This window comes from Ictalurus furcatus, chromosome 18, assembly GCF_023375685.1.
Source record: "Ictalurus furcatus strain D&B chromosome 18, Billie_1.0, whole genome shotgun sequence".
NCBI classification, from domain to species: Eukaryota; Metazoa; Chordata; class Actinopteri; order Siluriformes; family Ictaluridae; genus Ictalurus; species Ictalurus furcatus.
The window spans coordinates 11,609,445-11,631,888 of NC_071272.1; the positions used below are offsets into that span (position 1 = coordinate 11,609,445).

Sequence of the window (22,444 nt, forward strand, 5' to 3'; positions counted from 1 at the left end):
AATGGACAGGGGCAAAGGAAACTATGCAGCAAGAGTGGGAAGTAATAGCCCACATTACCAAAATCCAATAAGACACTTAGAATATTGTAAACCTTTTAAAGTAAGGTCAAGCGAGCATAAGCTTCTGCATCAACTCATGTATATTACACTGATTGTATTTCCGCAGAGGTTATGTTTTGAGAAGCCCGATGTTAATTACTGTTAAATCCAAGCTGATCGAAATAGACTTGTATGAGAATGTACAAAAGTTATTATGCAAGACTGATCTTTTGCCCACCAAGATTGCTTCCACACTGCTGGGACGCTTCACATGTTCTTGGTGACTGTGAGTAATTGAACAGATGCCTGTTATTTAAAGGAATTTTCTTCTGAACACTACTCAAATCTGTTGATGTTTTCAACTCTTTCAGGGCAAATTTATATAATATCAGATTACTGGCAGGGTTGATCTAAGACCTAGGCCTGTGCAGAAGAAAAAGCCATTGTATTTCTCACCACCTCAAACGGCCATTCAGAAGTCATAGAACCACAGACACAATTGTAACTAGTATTGTTTCGTTCCTGCTTCAACCGTCAGGCAGTTGGATGCACAGTGGCTAGAGTGAAGCAAAAGTTTCACTGGTGAATATTTGTGCTGCAGCTTCTTGACCTTACACATTCACTTTATTCTTTAGTGTCAGTGTGGCCTTTGTTCCTTAGGACTTCCTGGGCGACAACTTCCATGTGACCATTATTTACATGTTATGTCCATGTGCTGGAATAAGATGTCTATGTTTGTGCAGCTGGACAAGGAGGTTCTGCTGACCTTAACTGTTATTTTTCTCGTACCTGTAATGGCAACTAATGAAAGTGCATCATATGCAAAGTGCAAAATATGCAACGCATGAATATAAGTGGCACAGAGGGTAGCATTGCCGCCTCACAGGTCCAGAGTCCCAGGTTAATTCCTGAGTCTGGGTTAGTGTCCACATGGAATTGTGCATGGTCTCCCTGTGGATTTCCTCCCATGGGTTTCCTCCGGGTTCTCCGGTTTCCTCCCACTGACCAAAACTTGGTTACTCTAAATTGTCCCTAGGTGTGTGTGTGTGTGTGTGTGTGTGTGTGTCTGTTTGGTGCCTATCCAGGGTGAATTCTCACATCTTTCGCCCAGTGTTCCTGGAATAAGCTTCGGCTCCACCATGACCCTGAACAGGACACTGAAGATTTGTGAATGAATACAAATGTTTTACCTGAATGCATATACGAATTCTGATATATAGTTACAAAATTGTGATTATAGACTCAAATTGCACCCTGGCAGACACAAGGATCCTGTACACTATTTTTGGCACTCATGAACATGATGTTTAGAACTTTTGATATCAGTACCTCAGAACTAGACCCTCTCTGCATTGTGCTGGTGTATGTTGCATTTGTCTTTTCCTATCCATTCACTCATTCATTTAGTCTTTCATTTTTGTTCAGTAACCACTTTATCCTAGTCAAGATTGTGGTGGATTTGATATGTTGTGGACTGTTAGATTTTTACATGCATGCAGGAATCATCCTGTTTCTCCGGGTTCCTCTTTTCTCCCAAAAAAATGCTTGTAAGTGGATTGGCCATAGGTGTGAATGAGTGTGTGGATGTGTGTGCACATGGTGCCCTTGGATGGGCTGGCATCCCATCCAGGGTGTATTCCCATCTCACACCCAGTGTTCCTAGGATATGCTTCGGATCCACCGCAATCCTGACCAGGCTAAAGTACTTACTGGAGAGGACTGAATTAAAGACTAAACTATGTAATGAAGAAACTCAACATACCTGACAGTCAAATGCTATAAGAACAATGGCTGAGTCAAACTTGTTGAGAAAATGTAAAAAGCGTGCTCTATAGCTAACAGTTAACTGTTTGTGTTTGTGTTTCAGGAACTCCAGTAAGTAACCCTATATTTGTGGACACTTAATGCAGAACACATGTATGTGAATTGTCAGCCATGACATGATCCAAATTCGATTCCCATCACAGTTCTAGCTAACAGATATAACGTTGGCTATAAACAAGGTAAGATCAGAAGGTATGCAGTCTAGAGTGTGGATCCGTTAAAATTATTTAAAATCAACCGCAGTTGCATGTTCTACCTTAAAAATTTGAGTTGCCAATAAATTTAAAGACTGTTTTCACACACAGCATACATCTTGGAGCCTGCATAAAAAATACTCTAGGCATATATACGAAGTCCATACTTGCGCCTCAAGATGTATGCAATGTAAAAGTAACTTCAAAAGGTACAACAGTGATCCTTAAAGTCAGATTATGTACCTCAGATGAGTTTTACAGGTTTGACTCATTTTCCAAGGTAAAAGATAGATAGACAGATAGATACTTTATTGATCCCCAAGGGGAAATTCAAGAAAAGATACATACTAGAAGTACACAGATGTATTCTTAGGGACTATCACCCCACATGATAGTCTTAAGGACTATCACTCCTAGGATGTTTCTAGATAGCAACATCAGTGGGTCTTAAAAATATGTAAACGCTAATAAAGGAGTTTTTGGGATGTTAATTATACTTACAAGCAGATGGAAGAGATTTTAAAATATGCATTCCAGGGTTTATCTTTTTACTACAGCACTCCACCTTTACATACTCATCTTTAAATACAAATCTCTGAATTGGCTACATCACTCTCCTCTCCACTAAGAGCTGGTCTGTGTCTGGTGCACTATGGCTGCCATCGCATCATCCAGGTGGATGCTACACAGGAGATCTCTGAGGAGATTTCTGATGAGATCCCCCCCTCTAGAAAAGCGCTATGTAAATGTAACTGTAACTAACTAAATACAGAAGATTAGTTCAGGCATGTGCAGCTTCAGTTTGTTTTCTCTTTAGAGACAGTAGTGAATTGTGTGCTTATTCCAGAATTAATGGTATTTTCTTTTCTTTAATCCTAACAGGGAACTCCAGGGCGAGATGGCTACCCGGTAAATATCTTTCTAATTCTCATCAGTGGATAACTGCTGTCCAGACTGGGACTTTAATTATAGACTTAACCGCCTTTAAGTGATACAGAGCGCCACCTGCTGGAAACATGGCCATTTCTTCTAGCGTCTTTTTTCAATATTCAGTCTTTGATGATTAGAAAGGATTTTTGTGGCAAGGATGAATGAATACAAGAGAACATTTTGATCTGATGATAGACTATTTCCTCTTGGTTTATTACTGTTTACCAAATAAGCAGTACTTCTCTGGAGAGCACTTGTCCCTTGTTTTTAGAAGTTCTGCTTTAGTTTTAACCGGAAAAACCTCAAGTACCCAAACTTGAGTACCCAAATGTTTTGCATTTTCTTATTCCGATTCAGGATTATTCACATGAGATTAAAACAAACAAGGAATAACATTTTCTCAGTGCATACACACAAACTGAACCAGAACATGTGGAGCAATAATTATTGATATAAGTTACAGACCACAACGTTTTCTCTATATTAGTACTGCTCAAAAATTGCTGGTCTTGATAACACCGTATGCACACACCTCTACTGGAACACAGGAATTAGTTGTAAACAGCCTGACTACTGCATATGCAACTTATTTTAGCAGCCCCTACACTGTAATAATGCAATACAACTGTGTGAAGTCAGTCCAAGCACAACAATTGAGCTGTTCCAGACTGTTGTGTACTGCCATATGTGGTCTTACTAGCCCTCTCTGCTAGATGCTATCTCAAAACAAGATATCTACTGATCTTTCTTATCCTCAACCTACTTATCTGTCTCTCTTGCCCATTTCTGTCTTGTTTGTATTAATCTTGTCTGCTTAGCTTGAGTTTGGCTAGTAAGTATGTGGTAATTCAAGTCATATTGCCTTAATAATCCCTTCCACAGTTTGTAGTTATCAGCTTACAGCAGTGACAATTGAAATGAGAAAACTGTGGCTCTGTTATGCTGTAGGGGCATTTATTTATTTTGCTTGCATGGTTTGGGTCCAATTGTCCTCTTAAATGAAAGGGTCACTGCAAATCAATACTAAGTGTTTCTGAATGATCACCCTTCTATCTTGATGGGAGTGGTCTCTTCCAGAATGACTCCACCCCCATCTACAGCGCACATGGGCTCACTGAATGGTTTCATGAATAATACAATTATGTAAATTATATTATATGGCCTTCACTCTCACAAGATGAACAACAGAATGGTGTTCTTTGCTCCAGTACAGTTCTAGAGTCTTGAAAAATATATGCCAAGGTGTATTGAAGATGATTTGGTGGCTCATGGTGGCTTAACACCTCGCTAAGTCACTTTATGTTGGGTTTTCCTTTAATTTGTCACCCATACATATATTTATTTGCAGACAGCCAAGGTCATTACGAGTCACTGAGGGGTGTTTCAGCACCTCATGTGGAGTGGACAGCAGCCTGTCTGCCCTGCAGTATAAGCCTGAGTCTGAAATAATGAATGAGGCTTGAATGAATTTCTCAGTCATGATGATTCAGTGTATCTGTATTTGTTGTAACATACACTGTATAGCCAAAAGTTTGTGGACACATGTCCATCACATTCACATTCATTTTTTGAAAATCCCATTCAGATTCATTCCCCTTTGTTATAATAACCTCCACTCTTCCGGAAAGGCTTTCCACTAGATTTTGAAGCATGGCTGTAGGGATTTGCCCATTTAGCCACAAGAGAATTAGTGAGGTCAGGCAATGATGTTGGTTGAGGAGGCTTGGGGTTCAGTCTGCATTCCAGTTCATCCCCAAGGTGTTCAGTGGGGTTGAGATCAGGTCTCTGTGCAGGCAACATGAGTTCAAACCATGTCTTCATGGACCTCACTTTGTACACAGGGGCATTGACATGCTGGAACAGGCTTTTAGGCCTGTTAGTTCCAGTGAAGGGAAATTGTAAGGCTACATCAAACAAATATACAATTGTGTGCATCCAACTTTGTGGAACAGTTTGTGGAAGGTCCACATATGGGTGTGATGGTCAGGTGTCCACAAACGTTTGACCATATGTTGTATGTTACTCATGGTATCATGCATTCCATGAGTTAAATGCCATTTTTGCGCTTTATATCACCCACACCTCTATCTACTCATGTCATACAATTTCCCAAAACATTTTAAGAAACCTTTCACTCCCTCATGACCAATAGCTATAGATATATCTTTTCCCCCTATTCATCACAGTATGTAATAAATAATAAGAAATGCAGCATCATCAAATGAATATAGGAAATGCAGCATCATTTAGCCAGAAATGTGAAATATTCTGAATGTAACACATAAATGAATCATCTGCAATGCCATGCGTTCTGAGATAAAGTTTAAATATGATGCATCTGATCCTCTGATGACTTTCCCTTTTTTCTCTCTTTCTCATTCAGGGTCCTCTGGGTGTGGATGGTAAGCCTGTAAGTACTCTAATCTGTCACCATATAGATCACCATTTAACAGCAGAGAGCAGTACATGCAAGTACATGCAAGAGAGTCTTTTGCCTATTGTTTAATCTAACTCTTACTTTATTTCTACCCTGATATTTTAGGTTTACAAAACATAGAGATACTGTATATCATGTTAAAGTAGTCAGGGATGTTTTGCTAATCGCAGTAGTGCATGTGATATAAAGGCTGTTTTTTTTTTTGGTTGGTTGTTTACAGGGTCCTCCTGGTCCTAAAGGCAGTCAGGTATGTTCTCACCTTCCTATCAAGCTTTTTAAGGGACAGCTTTGAGAAGAAGTGGCTAATTACAGTCAGTTTTGCTTGTGGGTATGATTAATTTAGCAAATGATACACTAAGAATGTGCATACAAACAAATACAGGTTGGTAGCTGTTAAGAGCTTGCTGATGGGTGACCAAATTGGGGAGAAAAATAAATACCTACATAAAAAAAATTAAATAATATATTACAATTATGTGTTAGAACTGCAGAGTGGAGTGTACTTGCAACAGATTTTCCAGCAGGCACATATGAACACAAAGGAAATGCAAGAGGAAATGGCAGAACATGAAAAATCTTGTATGTCTGAGAAACATGAACACAATCCATCTGTCTGTAGGAAAAATGGAAGAGTTGAGTCCCATTCCCATTGTGTTGCAAGTTCATTAGTACACACTCCATCACAGTTTACACTCCAGTCAAGCAAATACTGTACCCCAGACATACTGGAGGCTAGAGTGTGTGTAGCAGACAAATGATAGCACTCTTTTCACATAAGCTTGGCCTACAGAGTACACGTAAACTCTCATTTCAGAGAATATACCATTACAAGGCTTGAAGAATAACAGTGGACATTTCACAATTTCCTGTTGAATGCTATTGTGATAAGAAACTTTTATCTGCTTTTTGACATCTGTCTTTTCTTCTGACAGGGGATGCCAGGGCCAAAAGGAGATAAGGTATGCATAGTAAGCTTCAGAATGCAATGAGTATGATATCAGTAAAGGTTTTAACCTAATGTAAACCAGTCCTGAGATATCGCAGCACTTTCCAGAGCACAGCTTCAGGGGGTTTTGCGAAACAGATTACACAACACTGCACAATACTTATGTCAGATATAGTTGCACCTAAGTAAGATCTAACTGTTGTCTTTTCAGGGGGATCAGGGAGACGTGGGGCCCAGGGTGAGTACTAATCATCAAACGCTAAACTGATGCCCTACAGCACCAGTGAGCATACACATACCAGGTTCTGTGTAAACCAGCTAACCAATTTTATTTCTCCTGTAGAACATTTACATGGCAGTGTTGTTATGAACTCTATTTTCACACTGACTTAGCATCAGAGTTGTATGTACATTTCATCCCCCCCCAAAAAGTATTCGGAATTAAATGTTAGTTAAACAAGAAGACTAGCCAATTCCTACCAACTAGCCAGTTCTCCCCTATCATACAACAACTACCAAATCGAGGAGGATGAAGGCTTGAGGATGTTTCCCCTGAGACATGTGAAGCTTGTATGTGCATCTTTTGCACCTCACAAGGCAACATAACACACTGTGAAGAAAGTGCTGTCTGCCCTCCTCTGCATACATGAGCTCACAGACACCCACAACTGGTTAGTGCCACACTGATTGACAGTGGAGAGAGAGTGTGCCATTCCTCCCTCCCAGATAGCAAAGCCAGTTTTGCTCTCTAGACTCCCAGCCACACATGGCTGGAGAAAAGTGGCCATCTCCTGATGACAGAGAGAATATCTATGAAAAATTCTTAACAGGAAATTGAAAATGTACTGATTCTATAAAATCAATGGCTCTTCCAGGTAGCTTAGGCTACTCCCTGGGTGTATGTTGCCTGTTGTTTCCTTTAAAGCTCAAATATGGATTCTTCTATATTAGACTCTCACTATGAGGTAGAAAATGACCAGTTCCTTATTCAGGATTTTGGCTTTGGCAGTCATAGGTCCTGATGTCCAATTACTGCTTCTCTTCTCAGTCTCTATGTTGGATGCCACCATTTTATATTACAATTATAATAATGGGTCAAAGATGTGTGTACAAAATGTTTATATATATTTTCCAGACCCATTGTGTTAGACTAACGAACTTTGCTATTTTTCACCTGCTATGCCAGCTTGTCTTATTAAAAACAGGTGGCTTGTCTAGATTGTAAATGTTTTGTGTAGTCTGCATTATTACATTAGTCCTATGTGTTTTGATTATAATAGTGTGTTAGTACTGTGTTCTGTCATATATTAAAACCTGTGTAAGATTTTAAGATCTATGACCTGTGGAATCCATTATTTCTTTTGGGGGAGGGTTACGTTTAGACCTGGAAGCAGACCCAAACTGTTTCCATCCAGATGGTAGGACTCACTTTGTACTGCAGGTGGAGTTTGGGTGACCCCTGACCTCTGTCTATTTCACATCAGTCACGATCAGTCAAGTTCCTCGACATCATAATGTATATATAAATGACTGAAGACAAACAAACTTGTAAGCCTCTCCAGACAAAAGACAATGTTCTCTCCCAACATTCCATTTTTAGATTCCCAGTGGACGTCATTATTTCATTATAGGTATTGTAATATAAAGTGCTGCAACACCAAAAGCCACTGTTATTTTGGGAAAGAGAGTAAACTTCTCCTGGGAAAATGCTGCCTTTTTCTGGACCCCTTGCCATCCATGCTAACCGCAACACTAAATAGAAACCTTGTGCTCCAATGAAAGGTAATCATATCCAGAAGTGCATGGTATCTGAAACAACAGTATAATCAGGATGTCTATAAGAGTCTACTTGTAATTTGTTGGCTGGGAACTAAGTCAAAGTGAATTACCTCAGCACAAAGAGGCATAAAGATCACTGCCGCTCAATGCAAACATTGAGTCATATAGTTCTTGTGTGTGTTCTTACAATGTCCCTGTTGACTTCCCTCATGCTATCTGTTATCCTAAATCTGTCTCTTTCTGTATCCCCTATTTCTCCTCATGTCCAACTGTCACTTTACTCCTGGATTTCTCTTCTGTTCTCCCAGGGCCCTCCAGCACACGCTGCCTCCGCTGGCCTGCTCAGTAATCAGATTCTTACAGTCAAGGTGTGTTCCTCCACTGGCCGCTGTTCCTCTTCATTTATCGCCATCACTTTGGTCATCTTTGCATTTTTTGTAGCATTGTTTCTAAAAATCTGACTCCATTGTTTTTTTTTTTGCTCTTTTGTTATTTTGCATGTGAACGGAAAGCTGAACCACAGAACTCTTGCTGCTCTTTTTTGCTGAGGTCTTGCACCTAGGCTGTTTCACGCTGAGATATTCTTCTCAAAACTGTTCACTGATTCTATCCTGCTCTTTTCTCTCACACTGTTGCTCTATTTCTTGTCTTTCTCTGCACCCTTGCTGACAGATGGTCTTTCCACACTAAGCTCTTTGCTTCCTCACAGGTCAGAGTTGACCACCAGACATTCTGAAGGTAGAGCAAAAACAGCACGCACGTTTCAGCTCCTTCACTCCAACTCTCATTGCTCTCATCATCATTTCTCTTCATCACTTTCTTCTCCTCAGCTTCCTCTTATACTTTTACTGACATATGGCATGTGTATCCTTGGCCTTGACCCCACAGTTAGCTCCTATAGAAGTCTGGACTGTTAACAGGCATGCCTGTTTTGAATTAGAGAGACCAAAACTGAGAGAGAGGTATATAAGCTTTGGCGTGGTTAAATGCTTTGTTTACGGACATTACGAGAGAAAAAATGCCACTCAAACCACAGCTGATGAAATGAACCAAAATAGTGTTTTCTCATTTTGACAACATAATATGCTGAAATGGGACTATTTTATATGAAACCACAGCCTTGAATTCTCTCTCTTTAGATGAGAGTGCAGTTCGCCAACAGCCCGTTTCTCAGTGAGGCTTTGGAAAACTGGGCCATCTCATCCCGCCACGTGCCTTTTAAACTAGCCAATTTTTCGGGTCTGGCCATGGCTGCCAAATGTCTATGCTTTATTATGTATTGTATTGTGAAGCGAATATGAAACACGAATTGCTTGTGGGTGTCAAACAGCCAAGTAACATCTAGGCATGAAAGTGAAACAAAAGGATATTATAGAGCAATTTTGATGAGTGTTATAATTTCCATCTATTCTCTGTTTCTCTTTCTATCTGTGTATAGGGCGATCAGGGTCAGGCTGGGCCTCCAGGACCCCCAGGGCCTCCTGGACCATCTGGCCCCAGAGGGCCCCCAGGAAACATGGGCAGAGACGGACCCCAAGGCCACCCAGGAGAGCCGGTAAGAGTGTGAACATGGCACACTTGCATTCATACACACATTCATTTTATCTCCTGCGATGAGCTCATGCTTCATATGAGCCTACATGACTCAGACACATCTGGAGGAATACCTCTTTGCTCAACAGGTGTTGCTCTTGACATAGTGACACTATATACGGCAGTTAACCCAATGTTGATGCTTGGGTTAGATTTTTTTTTTAAATCAGAGACACACTGCAGCAGAGTGCAGAGGTAACGTGGTTCAGTTGCTTTCCTCAGAATCAGTCTAGTATCTGACACACTGACTGTAGAATTGGAAGCATTTTGACTCCACTTTCCTTTTGTGTCCCATACATACGTAATAATACATTTTATTAGATATTTATTCGATATGATGGAAATTTATTAATCCACGCCATCCTCAAAGATTTAACATAGACATCATATTGGCTACATTTTTTGTCAAAATCTACCATACTCTTCAGTGAATGTCCGGCCTTCAAAACTTCAAGACTTGGCATCAAGCAACCGAAGATTGTGATGCTACTTATCTACCCCATTTCAAATTCCTTTATCACCTCAACACAATCAGAGAGACAAATTTCCCCAATTTTCATCTCCATCCCCACTCCCCTCTCGGTCACTAACTCTCTCTGACTATTTCTTTCCCCATAACATGAGCACATGTTTTTGGATCACATGCTCAAATGGCATTTCCTGCTGTCATGCAAATTGTAAATGTGTTTAACCTTGGTTGAGTAAAACTACCTCATTAACAGCTTAAGGCCTGCTGCCAAGGATCTGCCCTTTTCACCCAGTGAGAAATGCAAGACATAGGTCTCCAAAAAGCATTGGCCTAAACGGTAGATGGTGTTGTGTCTGCTGAATTCGTGTCCTTCCTTACTTGTGTTGCATATATTATAATCAAAAGGGAAGTTTGTTGGGTCCCTAGATGGCTTCCTCCACATCACATCTTGACTTTTACCAAACCTATATGCATGTGCATGTTTCTGCAACAACAGCCACATGCTCAAGTGCTCTACCTAAATACTTCCATGTTTACATGGAATATTACATGGGGCGGCTGTGGCTCAGGTGGTAGTGCGGGTTGTCCGCTAATTGTAGGGTTGTCCAATAGGGTTGGAGGTTCAATTCCCAGCCCATGTGACTTCACATGCCGAAGTGTCCTTAGGCAAAACACTGAACCCCAAGTTGCTCCCGATGGCAAGCTAGCACCTTGCATGGTAGCTCTGCTACCACTGGTGAGTGTGTGTGTGAATGGGTGAATGAGAACCAGAGTAGAACCGGTAAGGTTTTTAAAAAATGGTCTGTATAAGTGCCATTTACATCACAGGATTTATTGTTGTTATTTCATCATAACCAGTACCAGTACTTTAGCAAAAACAACCTGTCCTTCACAATGTCACACATTCATGTGGAAAATATGTTTTCATAACCTTCATTCATAACTACCAGACTGCGATATCAGTGAGCCTGGCTTTGTGTCAGGGGAAATTAATTATTCTCGTAAAAAGATCTGCAATATGCACTGCGTATTTACTACAGCAGACTTTCATCTGTGGAACATTAGTTCTACCAACTGTAGGATTCGATTATGTTCTTCTTTTCTTTTAAAGAAGGCAGTGTATTTCAGGCTTAATTCTGTTGTTTACACATTTCTCTTTTATGTACAAGTTCCCTATTATAATAACTCTGACCTATTTACAGACAGAACAAGTGGCTTTCTCTGTACACAGCTGAAAACAGACCTATAACGTCTTTCTCCCTTTGAGCTGTGGTCTCAAACTGTGGACATGAGTTGCATAAGACACAAAGTTATTAACTGCTGCTTCAGTTTAGGCTTAGGGTACGGTACTTAGGCTTAATCTTCTGTGGGCTTGCTAAAGAGAGACATCTAGTGGATAATCTTTATAACCACACGTCACAATTTTTAATGAATTGAACCACTAATATCAGATTTCCTTTCTAACAGGGTCTTCATGGCAAGGATGGGAACGAGGTTGGTATTTGGTGTTGCATCAAATGTGCATCAAATTTAGCATCAAAACAATTAATTTGTAGTTATTTATTTTTGACTGTCTTTGTGCCCCTATCTTTAAAAGGGTCCAAGAGGGCCACCTGGCATAAAGGTAAGTCCTTCATTAAATATTGTTTTGATTATTCCTTTGGATCTGTTTAAATGCCACGATTAAGCTTGGCACTTTTGTTAAATCCACTGTCTCTGACACAGGGTGATGTTGGAGAACCTGGAATGACTGGACTTCAGGGTCCTCCAGGGCTAAAGGTATGTTGTCAAACATTCTCTAGGATTAATTCATAGAACAATTATTGGCTGTAATATTCACCAAAGCCAGTACTAAATGTAAGTTTGAGGTTTGTATCTGCATCAGTTTCTTAAGCTGTACCTTTCTGTCTTTATCTCGTTGTTATTCTGCAGGGAGACCAAGGTGAGCAAGGTGGTGAGGGGAAAAGAGGCATGGATGGACCACCAGGCATAAAGGTACCGCTCATATAAAGGATCATTGAGGTGTATATACGTAGAACATATAACATTCACTGCATGGTGCACATTAGTATTAAATAACAAACTCAGCTACACATCTGCTTTTACAGGGAGAGAAAGGAGACGCTGGTGCTCCAGGACTCCAGGTAAGAGGAGTGTGTCCCCAGTCCATGAACCTAATAGATTATTCTCACTGCAGAGCAATTATACAGTATAATATGATTAGCTTTAATATGCTGTATATTTACTTCATCTACCTTATCCTGATTGCTTTGTTGGGGAGAAGGGTGCTCCAGGAGTCTCTGAGAACATTGACCTGTCTGAAAGATTACAAATTTTACAGGTGGGGATCTCTCAGGCCATTATAAAACCAATATCATCCTAATTTGTAGCATGGTTTCATAAAATCAGATATTTTCAGACTTAATTTGTATTACATACTTTTCCTATAGGGCCCACCTGGTCCACCAGGGCCTCCTGGAGAGCAAGGAGTAAAGGTGAGAATATTCCTCCTGCTCTTTATGATTCCCACCTGAAGCAATATGGAAAGGTCATAGTATGATAACGTTAATACTTGATATCCAATTAATACATAATTGGATATCAGAGTTTTCGTATATTGTGGTCAGAAGTAGTCCCTGATATAGGCAAAATAGGACCTTCACTTAGGTCATCAACAGGCAAGGGGCAACATAAGCACATTATGTACTACAGGGGCAACTAAAAAAAATTATATCATGGAAAAGTTCATTTTTTCTGTAATTTAATTTAAAAAGTGGAACTTTCATATATTCTAGATTTTTTATACATAAAGTAAAATATTTCAAGCCTTTTTTTTTTTATCTTGATGATTACGGCTTACAGCTCATGGAAATCAAAAACCCGGCATCTCAAAACATTAGAATAAAGAATTTCTAATACAGAAATGTCCACCTTCTGAAAAGACCTGCGTGAAGTTGCCCAACCGCCCCCCCAAAACCCCACCACCACCACCAACGCAAAACGTTGGCAGGATAGTCTCAATCGTTTGTGCTCCGTTTGTGCTGGTTTGCGCCGTAAAAATTTTTGTTTGTGCTGCTTTGGTTCTGCAGATATTAAAAGAATATTTATAGGTCATTCTGGGGTCATTCAGCCCCCGCACATGCTCCAAATTCACCCCAAATCGTCTCAATCGTTTGTGTTTCGTTTGTGCAGATAAAAGTTTCGTTTGTGCTGCTTCCGTTTTTAAAATATTAGACATTAAGTTCTATGAGATTACGTCACAGAAAAACGTAAGCAGCACAAACGAAACTTTTATCAGCACAAACCAGCACAAATGAAGCACGAACGATTGACACTATTTGGGGTGAATTTGGAGCATGTGGGGGGGCTGAGTGACCCCAGAATGGCCTATAAATATTCTTTTAATATCTCCAAATCCGAAGCAGCACAAACAAACCGTTTATCGGCACAAACCAGCACAAACGTAGCACAAACAAACGAGCCTATTTGGAGTGAACTTGGAGCATGTGGGGGGCTGGTGACATCACCGCACCAATAATTCAGTGCCTAATATTTTAAAAACGGAAGCAGCACAAACGAAACTTTTATCGGCACAAACCAGCACAAATGAAGCACAAACGATTGAGACTATTTGGGGTGAATTTGGAGCATGTGGGGGGCTGAATGACCCCAGAATGACTTATAAATATTCTATTAATATCTCCAGAACCGAAGAAGCACAAAGGAAATTTTTACTGCACAAACGAGCACAAACAAAGCACAAACAAATGAGCGTATTTGGAGTGAACTTGGAGCATGTGGGGAGCTGGTGACATCACCGCACCATAATTCAATGCCTAATATTTTAAAAACGGAAGCAGCACAAAACGAAACTTTTAGTGGCACAAACGAAGCACAAACGATTGAGACTATTCTGCTGTCAGCAATCCACTTACTAGTATTTTTGGCACTGTGGTCAGGTGCCAAGTCCTGCTGGAAAGGAAATCAGCATCTCCATAAAGCTCGTCAGCAGATGGAAGCATGAAATGCTCTAAAATCTCCTGGTAGACGCTGTATTGACTCTCGACTTAAGAAAACACAGTGGACCAACACCAGCAGATGACATGACACCCCAAATCATCACTGACTGTGGAAACTTCAAGCAACTTGGATTCTATGTCTCTCCACTCTTCCTCCAGACTCTGGGACCTTGATTTCCAAATGAAATGGAAAATTTACTTTCATCTTCCCCATGATTGTGGTTGTGTGTACTGAAACAGACTGAGAGATTAAAGGCTCAGGACACCTTTGCAGTTGTTTTGAGTTAATTTGCTGATTAGCGCTCTTCTCAGGTGGACATTTCTGTATTATAAATTCTTTATTCTATTATTTTGAGATACTGGATTTTTGATTTCCATGCGCTGTAAGCCGTAATCATCAAAATTAAAACAAATTGAAATTGAAAATTAAAACAATTGAAATATTTCACCTTATGTGTAATGAATCTAGACTATATGAAAGTTCCACTTTTTTAATTAAATTACAGGGGGGAAATGAACTTTTCTACAATGTTAAAATTTTTTGAGATGCACCTGTAATAGGCATGATTGCACTAAGAGAAATGCTTATGTCTAACCTTTTATATAGTGTATGTACCACTAATTCAGACAATGGGATACTGCCATACAGATCTATTCACATCCTAGTTCACACCCTCAAAAATGACCCAGAAGCAATGCATTGGCTTTAGTCACCTTTATGATCTTTAAGGATTTTTTGTTTTATTTAGCCACTGAAATGTAATGTGTTAACAGGGAGAGATGGGCTCTCCTGGGATTCCTGGATCTGAAGGCAGACAGGTAGAGTAAATCAGATATAACATGTATTGTAGCATATCATATCTGCAATATATAGTTAAACAGTCTAGACATTGTGACTTTTTTGTAAGTGTCTTCATGTCTTAACCTGTTAATCCATCTTTCTCCTCACAGGGTTCAAAAGGAGAAAGGGGGGATAGAGGAGAACATGGAGTGACAGGAGAAAGAGGAGAGAGGGGTGAGATGGGTCAGCCTGGGCCAGCGGTGAGTGTGATGCAAAGTATATGAGAGAAAGTGACCAATGATATAAAGTAAATGTGGTGTTGTGAAGAAAAGATTGTTTTATATTGAAGAGAAGAGTACTGATTAAAATTAGCATGTTTATTTCAGGGAGCTGGTGGGCAGAAAGGGGAGAAAGGAGACGCCGGAATTGAGGACAATCTGGTACGTGGAAATCATTAATATGCATTCTGTAAAAAGCTCTCTTTGATTTTTTTTTCTGCTATATTAGATTTAATAAAATCTATTCTGGACAAATGCAAATTATTACGTTGGGTTGTTTTGTTGTTGTTTTGACAATTGCAGTTCTTTGTGTTGTCCTTACAATGTTAAGAATGTCCTTTCAGGCTCAGATTATTGCATTGCCAGGTCCTCCAGGGCCTCCAGGACCACCTGGCCCTCAAGGAGTCATGGTAATAAAAAATATCAGAGCCTTTTCATTCTGTTTTCAGATGCAACCATTCTTCAGCAAATTAAGGCTCAAAACTAATAATGCCTTAATTTTGTCTCATTCGTTCTCAGGGCCATCATGGAATACCTGGCCAAAAGGTACAATTGTAATAGCAGTTTGAAATGAGAATGAGCAAAATCATTTAAAAGGACCATTTTCTGTTCGTTTTGGACTAAAGGCAGGATTGATGTAACTGGGTGCATGTATCTTAACTCAGGGACAGCCAGGTGAAGCAGTGAAAGGTGAGAAGGGGGATGTTGGAGAGAAAGGTCCACAAGGGCCACGGGTAAGCCATGTTTCTCACCTCACAGTCTTTATAGATGATAAATAACTGTCCAGGAGAGGAACAATGCATAAGGACATCTTCACAAAAGGTCTAGTATGCACTGGACTAGTCTGATATTGTTCTCTTCCACTATGTTCAGGGTCTTCAAGGTTATCCTGGCTCTAATGGATTGGTGGGTCTACCAGGTGCAAAAGGTGAAAAGGTCAGTGACTTCCAAAAACCATAATTGACTTGAATATATTTTTGTTATTAGATTTGTCAAACATTGTTCTTACTGCTTTAAATATGGATATAATTTTGTTCTAACAGGGAAAACAAGGAGAGCCTGGATTAGATGTGAGTAGACTTTGGGCATAATCATATAGAATTATATAGCTATTATTATATAGCATTATATAAGCTTTTACTGACCTTATGTCTCCCCACACAGGGTTTCCCAGGCCTCCGAGGAGAGAAGGGTGATAAAGGAGAACGAGGAGAAAAGGTCAAAAAAGAGACACTCTCCTTGCACATTTTTGTACATAATGTACTGTATATAATGACATCATATGTGGTGGCTTAATAGTTTGTACCATTATAAACTCAGCAAAAAAGTAATGTCCCTTTTTCAGGAGATCGTATTTTAAGGATAATTTTGTAAAATCCAAATAAGCTTTACAGATCTTTATTGGAAAAGGTTTAAACAATGTTTTTCATGCTTGTTCAATGAACTATAAACAATTATTACACATGCACCTGTGGAACAGTCCTTAAGACACAAACAGTTTACAGGCGGTAGGCAATTAAGTTCAGAGTTGCATTAACTTAGGACACTAAAGAGAACTTTCTACTGACTCTGAAAAACACCTGAAGAAAGATGTCTAGGGTTCCTGCTCACCTGCGTGAACATGCCATAGGCCTGCTGCAGGGAGGCTTGAGGACTGCAGATGTGGCCAGAGCAATAAACTGCAATGTCTGTAGTGTAAGACGCCTAAGACAGTTCTACAGGGAGACTGGAAGGACAGCTGATCGTCCTTGCAGTGGAAAATTACATGTAAGTATGTGTCCCCCCAGACGTGATGGAGAACTTGCAAATGCCTTGGTGGAAGAGTGGAGTAACATCTCACAGCAAGAACTGACAAATCTGGTACAGTCCATGAGGATGAGATGCAGTGTAGTACTTAAAGCAGCTGGAGGCCACCAGATACTGACTGTTACGTTTGATATTGACCCCCCTTTGTTCGGGGACTCATTATTCCATTTCTGTTCCTCAAATGTCTGAGAAACTTGTTCAGTTGAATCTTTTTATGTTTTACAAATATTTACACATGTTAAGAAATTTGCTGGAAATGAAAGCAGTTGAATGTGAGAGGACATTTCTTTTTTTGTTGAGTTCATAATGCTGTCGTCTATTTCTTTCAGGGTGAAAGAGGCTTATTGGGGAAAAGGGGTCTAAAAGGAGATAAAGGAGAGCAGGGGCCTCCAGGGCTGGATCAGCCTTGTCCTGTGGTACGTCATCCGCCTTCTGCACTGTAGAAAGAGAAAAATATGCTTAACAGTGTAATATGTAAGGAATAAAACACAATGGTGCATGCTATTATAAGAAAAATAATCCAACGATTGCCAACTACTATAATTTATAAATTATTACTGAGTGACATGTCACACATTTTAAACATTTATAGTTACATTAATGTTGCAGAACATCTGAGAAACAAGTTAACTCCTGTTAATACTTACATTGCAGCAGTTATAAATAGTTGTTCCCTCACCAGCCTCTCTTTCTAATTCTTGAAGATAATAAGGCAGAAAAACATCCTGTCATGTTACTGAAAAACCAGAAAGCGTAAACTCCTCCATCCTGAAGACTCTCCCATGGGGGAATACTTTCTACAGAATATTATTGTCTTAGCAAGTAAAATTATTCGGAATATGAGCAAATTCAACCAATATTTCTCTTTTCTATCTTATTTCTATAAGATTATTAAAATTATTTCTAGATTTTTTTACTCATTTCAAGCTTGAATTGTCTTATTCTATTTCATCATTGATCATTTTGTTTATTTCAAGTGTTTATTTCTAGAAAGAACTCAAACAATCTGCCAATAAAAGGAGACAATTCTAAGCTTGAAACGAGTAAATATGACTAGAAATATGCTTAATTATTGTATATTAAGTTTGTTATATCACAATCTCATAATTAGAAATATTAGAAAACTTCCTTTATTCAAGATAAGACATTTTTTTGCAGTTTGTTACAAAGCACTGACACCAAACAAACATTTGATAAATGTTAAATAAACATCTCCTAACAGAAAACTATGATTGTTTTTCTTGTTTTTTTAATCTGATTATTAGTAGCCTTATATTATGTGGTTTGTCTGCCATACAGGTCGCTGTGGAAGAGTTATTATAGAAAAGTTAACATATTAGTATGCATTAATATAAACCTGTAAATGAAATTTATTGTCAGAGCCATGCTGTGATAGAAAATCAACACCTTCTGATCACTTCTGATCAACACCTTCTGGTTCCTGCTTGGTTTGAACGAAAACCTGCACCCACACCAGCCCTTTCCAGATAAGATTAGACACCCCCTTTTTAGAGCATTGCCATTCTGATTTTAAAACATACTCCTCCTCCATCCTGAAATTCAATAGTTCTGAAATAGTCTCTAGTGTCATTAGTGTGTTGTTATTGGGTTTTGGATTGATTAAATCCAAACATGTCTCACATGGTGTGTTCCTTGTAAATAAATGAACATAAATCACTGGTGGCATGAGTGATATGTTATAAAAAAAAAAAGTGCCCTATTGCTCTACTTTTAATGCCTAGGTGGTGGAGGAATTATGTTATGTTTCCATCTGTTTGTCTAAGATTCTTGCTAGGGTATGGTTGAATGGTGTGTAGGATTTATTTGGTACTATGATTGCAACCAGGAAATTAACTGATTTTGGAATTGATCCAAACAGGGTCAAGGTAACAGCAAGGTCAAATTTCTGATATAGTTTTTCTTTATTAGTTTTCTTCCTGTTTGAAGTATATTTTATGTCAAGCATACACATTAGTAACAAGAAGGACTAGACATTTTGTAAACAGTATTTATACAAGTAACTTCTTGTCTTTTTCTTATTTCTGTTCCTAGGACCGGGATGGACTACCAATACCTGGATGCTGGCATAAGGTTTGTACATTATGGCTTGGACTTTTTTTTTTTTTAAATATTATGTTTTGTTTCAGAATACTACATTAAACTTTGCCCTCTTGTTCTCTTGCAGTGATGACAAGCCAGAAGCTTTGGAGTCTGTACATATTTAGATATATATATTTGAAACTAACATTTTAACCCCCCCTTAATTTTTTATGATCTATTTAATATACTGAGATTTGATTTAAAAATATATATATTTTTAACTCCATGTGTACTTTCTATATTGCTGCTTTTTCTACAAAGAAAGGCTCTAATTTGAAGGACTAAAGCAAAGAGAGTTGATTTGAGATCAACTGTGGATTGCACATGGACTTGTGGAATGAGAGAGTACTCTGACGCTGGTCTTGACTACAGAAAAACCACCAGCGTTTGCATAACACCAGCATAAGCCCAAACCCATGTAACAGACTGTGAAGCATGACACGTGACTTCTGAACTGCACTGTTTTAAGCAGCCTTTGTTTGTCTGAAACTCTCAGTTGTCCAGTTTTTCACTTTCTTTGAAAGGATCAAGTTTATCATCAGGAGAGAAGCGCATGGTGTACAGTTGTTCAAATGAGGGAACCGCTGATGTGCTAGCGCATGGGATTGAACTCTAAAAATGTAACTACATGGGATATTGACTGTTGCGTGGATGATCCCACAGGAAGAACGACTCATGTCAGAAGAAACCAATCTGTTTTTGTTTGTTTTTAATCTGAATAAAATCCAGAAATTAAAGCATGATAACGTCAGAGTTTGCACTAAGAGAAGACGAGAAGTGGACAGGATATTCAGCGCAAAAGAATTTCAGCTTTTCAATTACTGATCTTAAGGAACTGCTTGACATTCTCAATACTCTTTTTGATTTAGTGTAAATAATATGTATAGTTATTACCCTCCCTGTCTTCTAGTGATCAGTGTTTAATAAGATTGTCCTATTGATATGCATCATGATGTGTTTTGTGTATTCCTCTCATCAGTCCTTTAATACATGTGTACATTTTGTCATGCAGTAGGCTTTCTTGTGTTAATAGCATGCTGTGTAATATTGTAAGATTTTACAGCAGTGTTTCGTATCAATTCTGATGTGTGGTTTATAATGATTGGATGTATTTTTCAGCTTGGCAGATGTGTTTTGATTGTGTAGTTTGGTTGGTTACAAGAGCTCAAAAGGCTCTAATATTAAAACTTTAAGTAATGTAATTTCATTAAATTTCATTATTGTATAATGGGTTTGTTTATATGCCTTTTAACAGCAATACTGACACTGACTACGTTTACATGGACAGCAGTAATCTAATTATTGACCTTACTCTGATTAAGATAATAATGTGATTAAGGTGTTTACATGAGTCGCTTTTAGAATACTCCTGTCATGTTCCCGTTTTACATGTTATAGAACATAATTAGACTAACAGCCCGCGTCATTACGTCATCGCGCCACACCGTCCAACATCCCTCCAGAATATCACGTATCAACATACAGTTCGTCTTCGTTATGGTACCATATATGGTATATACTGTTTTGAGCGTTTTTATTTTTCATTTTTATGAACGCTTTAAGTGCAGTTAATTATTTGTCATGCTATACGTGCTAATAGACAACTGGCTGTTGGGGCTGAGTCCCAAACTGCGTACTTACCGTCTATATAGTAGCCGAGATACATGTATTTTTCCCCACTACAGGCCTATAGTAGGCAAGTATGCAGTTTGGGACGCAGCCGAACTCTCTTGTTCGCCGTAAAACATAAAACTGCCGTGTGTGACCGTGCCCTGTCTCAAAATGCGGTGAAAACTCGCACACGACGTTCATGATGTGATTAAGATGTTTACATGTCTGTAATACACGTCCATAAGGCGACTAAAACAGAGGGGTGGCTGTGGCTCAGGTGGTAGAGTGGGTTGTTCACTAATTGTAGAGTTGGCAGTTTGATTCCTGGTCCATGTGACTCCACATACTGAAGTGTCCTTGGGCAAGACGCTGAACCCCAAGTTGCTCCTGATGGCAAGTTAGTGCCTTGCGTGGTAGCTCTGTTACCACTGGTGTGTGAATGAGACAAAGTGTAAAGTGCTATATTTACTATAAAACAGGAGCACTCCACCTGTCTTAATTTGATTATTGCTTACTTTGAGTATGACCTTGATTAGATTAAAGTAATTAAAAATTGCTGTTTACATGGTAGTTTCTTAATCAAAGTATGGTCTTAATCGGGTTAAGAGTGGATTATTGTTGTCCATGTAAACGCACTGATTGTCTACTTGTGCGTGTTTTTTTTTACGTGTAAATCACATCATTTGCTCTAACACTGCTCTACACATCTTTTGCTCTATACTGTTCTACAGTATCCATAATCAGCTATTAGACTGTATATAGTATAATACTATGTGCTAGTGGTTGCCCAGTATGTTTGTGCAGGGACAATTTAATACATGTAAAACAAAAATCATTATGACTGTAAATGCGGTTCAAATGATTTATGTGTGAAAATGTATGATTTATGAAGAGGACTACATGAGTGACCTCCAAAACACCTGAAGCAAATCAGGCTAACAGATGGTTATGTGGAAATTTTCTTGTAAAATGCAAAGATACTTTACACAGGTTTCCGTAGTGTAGTGGTTATCACGTTCGCCTCACACGCGAAAGGTCCCCGGTTCGAAACCGGGCGGAAACACACTTTTGGGGGGGGGGGGGGTTGAGTAATTTAGATTTTCATAACCACGCTACACATCACAACAGAAAGAAACATGGTTTTGCACTGAGTGAATAAAAAATATATATGTGATGTTTACATTAAATGTCTAACAGATCTGGCACCATTGAGTAACATGCGATTCAACATTGTACTGCAGTCACTACACACATTCATTTTTGCCCTAAACATGGGGAACTAATGTAGCTCTGTTTTTGGATACTAATAGATTCATACAAGGCCCTTAATAAGCACACTGAATAATGTGCCCACTCTAATAATAATAATAATTGGTAAATAATGTATTTCTGTATTACAGTATATGTATTCAGCTATTTTGATCAAAAATTTTTACAGTGACCTATCTATTTATATTTCTGTAAGCCATCTGTACCCGAAACCTTACTTTATATACAAAAATTAAACTTTAAAACCCATAAGAGGAGGAAGGTTCCCAAAACGCTAGCTTGTAGTTGCAAATATTTCACCTACCTATTTTTGAACCTCCGTTTATGAGAACATAAACGTACGTTAAAAGAACGTTCCCAGAAGGTTAT

The 22,444-nt window shown here is 39.0% G+C and overlaps 1 protein-coding gene and 1 non-coding gene across 2 annotated transcripts; both read left to right on the plus strand.

The window, feature by feature from the left end:
• The first annotated feature begins 2,945 nt into the window (after positions 1-2,945).
• LOC128622200 (collagen alpha-1(XXIII) chain) lies at positions 2,946-20,639 on the plus strand. The gene is made up of 25 exons (XM_053648523.1): positions 2,946-2,966; positions 5,371-5,397; positions 5,645-5,671; positions 6,357-6,383; positions 6,582-6,608; positions 8,458-8,517; positions 9,588-9,704; positions 11,679-11,705; positions 11,809-11,835; positions 11,937-11,990; positions 12,144-12,206; positions 12,320-12,355; positions 12,496-12,552; positions 12,662-12,706; positions 15,005-15,049; positions 15,182-15,271; positions 15,398-15,451; positions 15,634-15,699; positions 15,809-15,835; positions 15,955-16,023; positions 16,163-16,225; positions 16,333-16,359; positions 16,454-16,507; positions 17,425-17,511; positions 19,148-20,639. Exons 4-25 carry the CDS (start codon positions 6,360-6,362, stop codon positions 19,253-19,255), a joined length of 1,227 nt encoding a protein of 408 aa, XP_053504498.1. The 5' UTR covers positions 2,946-2,966; positions 5,371-5,397; positions 5,645-5,671; positions 6,357-6,359; the 3' UTR covers positions 19,256-20,639.
• Positions 20,640-21,796: 1,157 nt separating this feature from the next.
• Positions 21,797-21,869, plus strand: trnav-cac (transfer RNA valine (anticodon CAC)). The gene has a single exon. It is a non-coding gene; the product is annotated as a tRNA-Val (tRNA).
• The last annotated feature ends 575 nt before the right edge of the window (positions 21,870-22,444 follow it).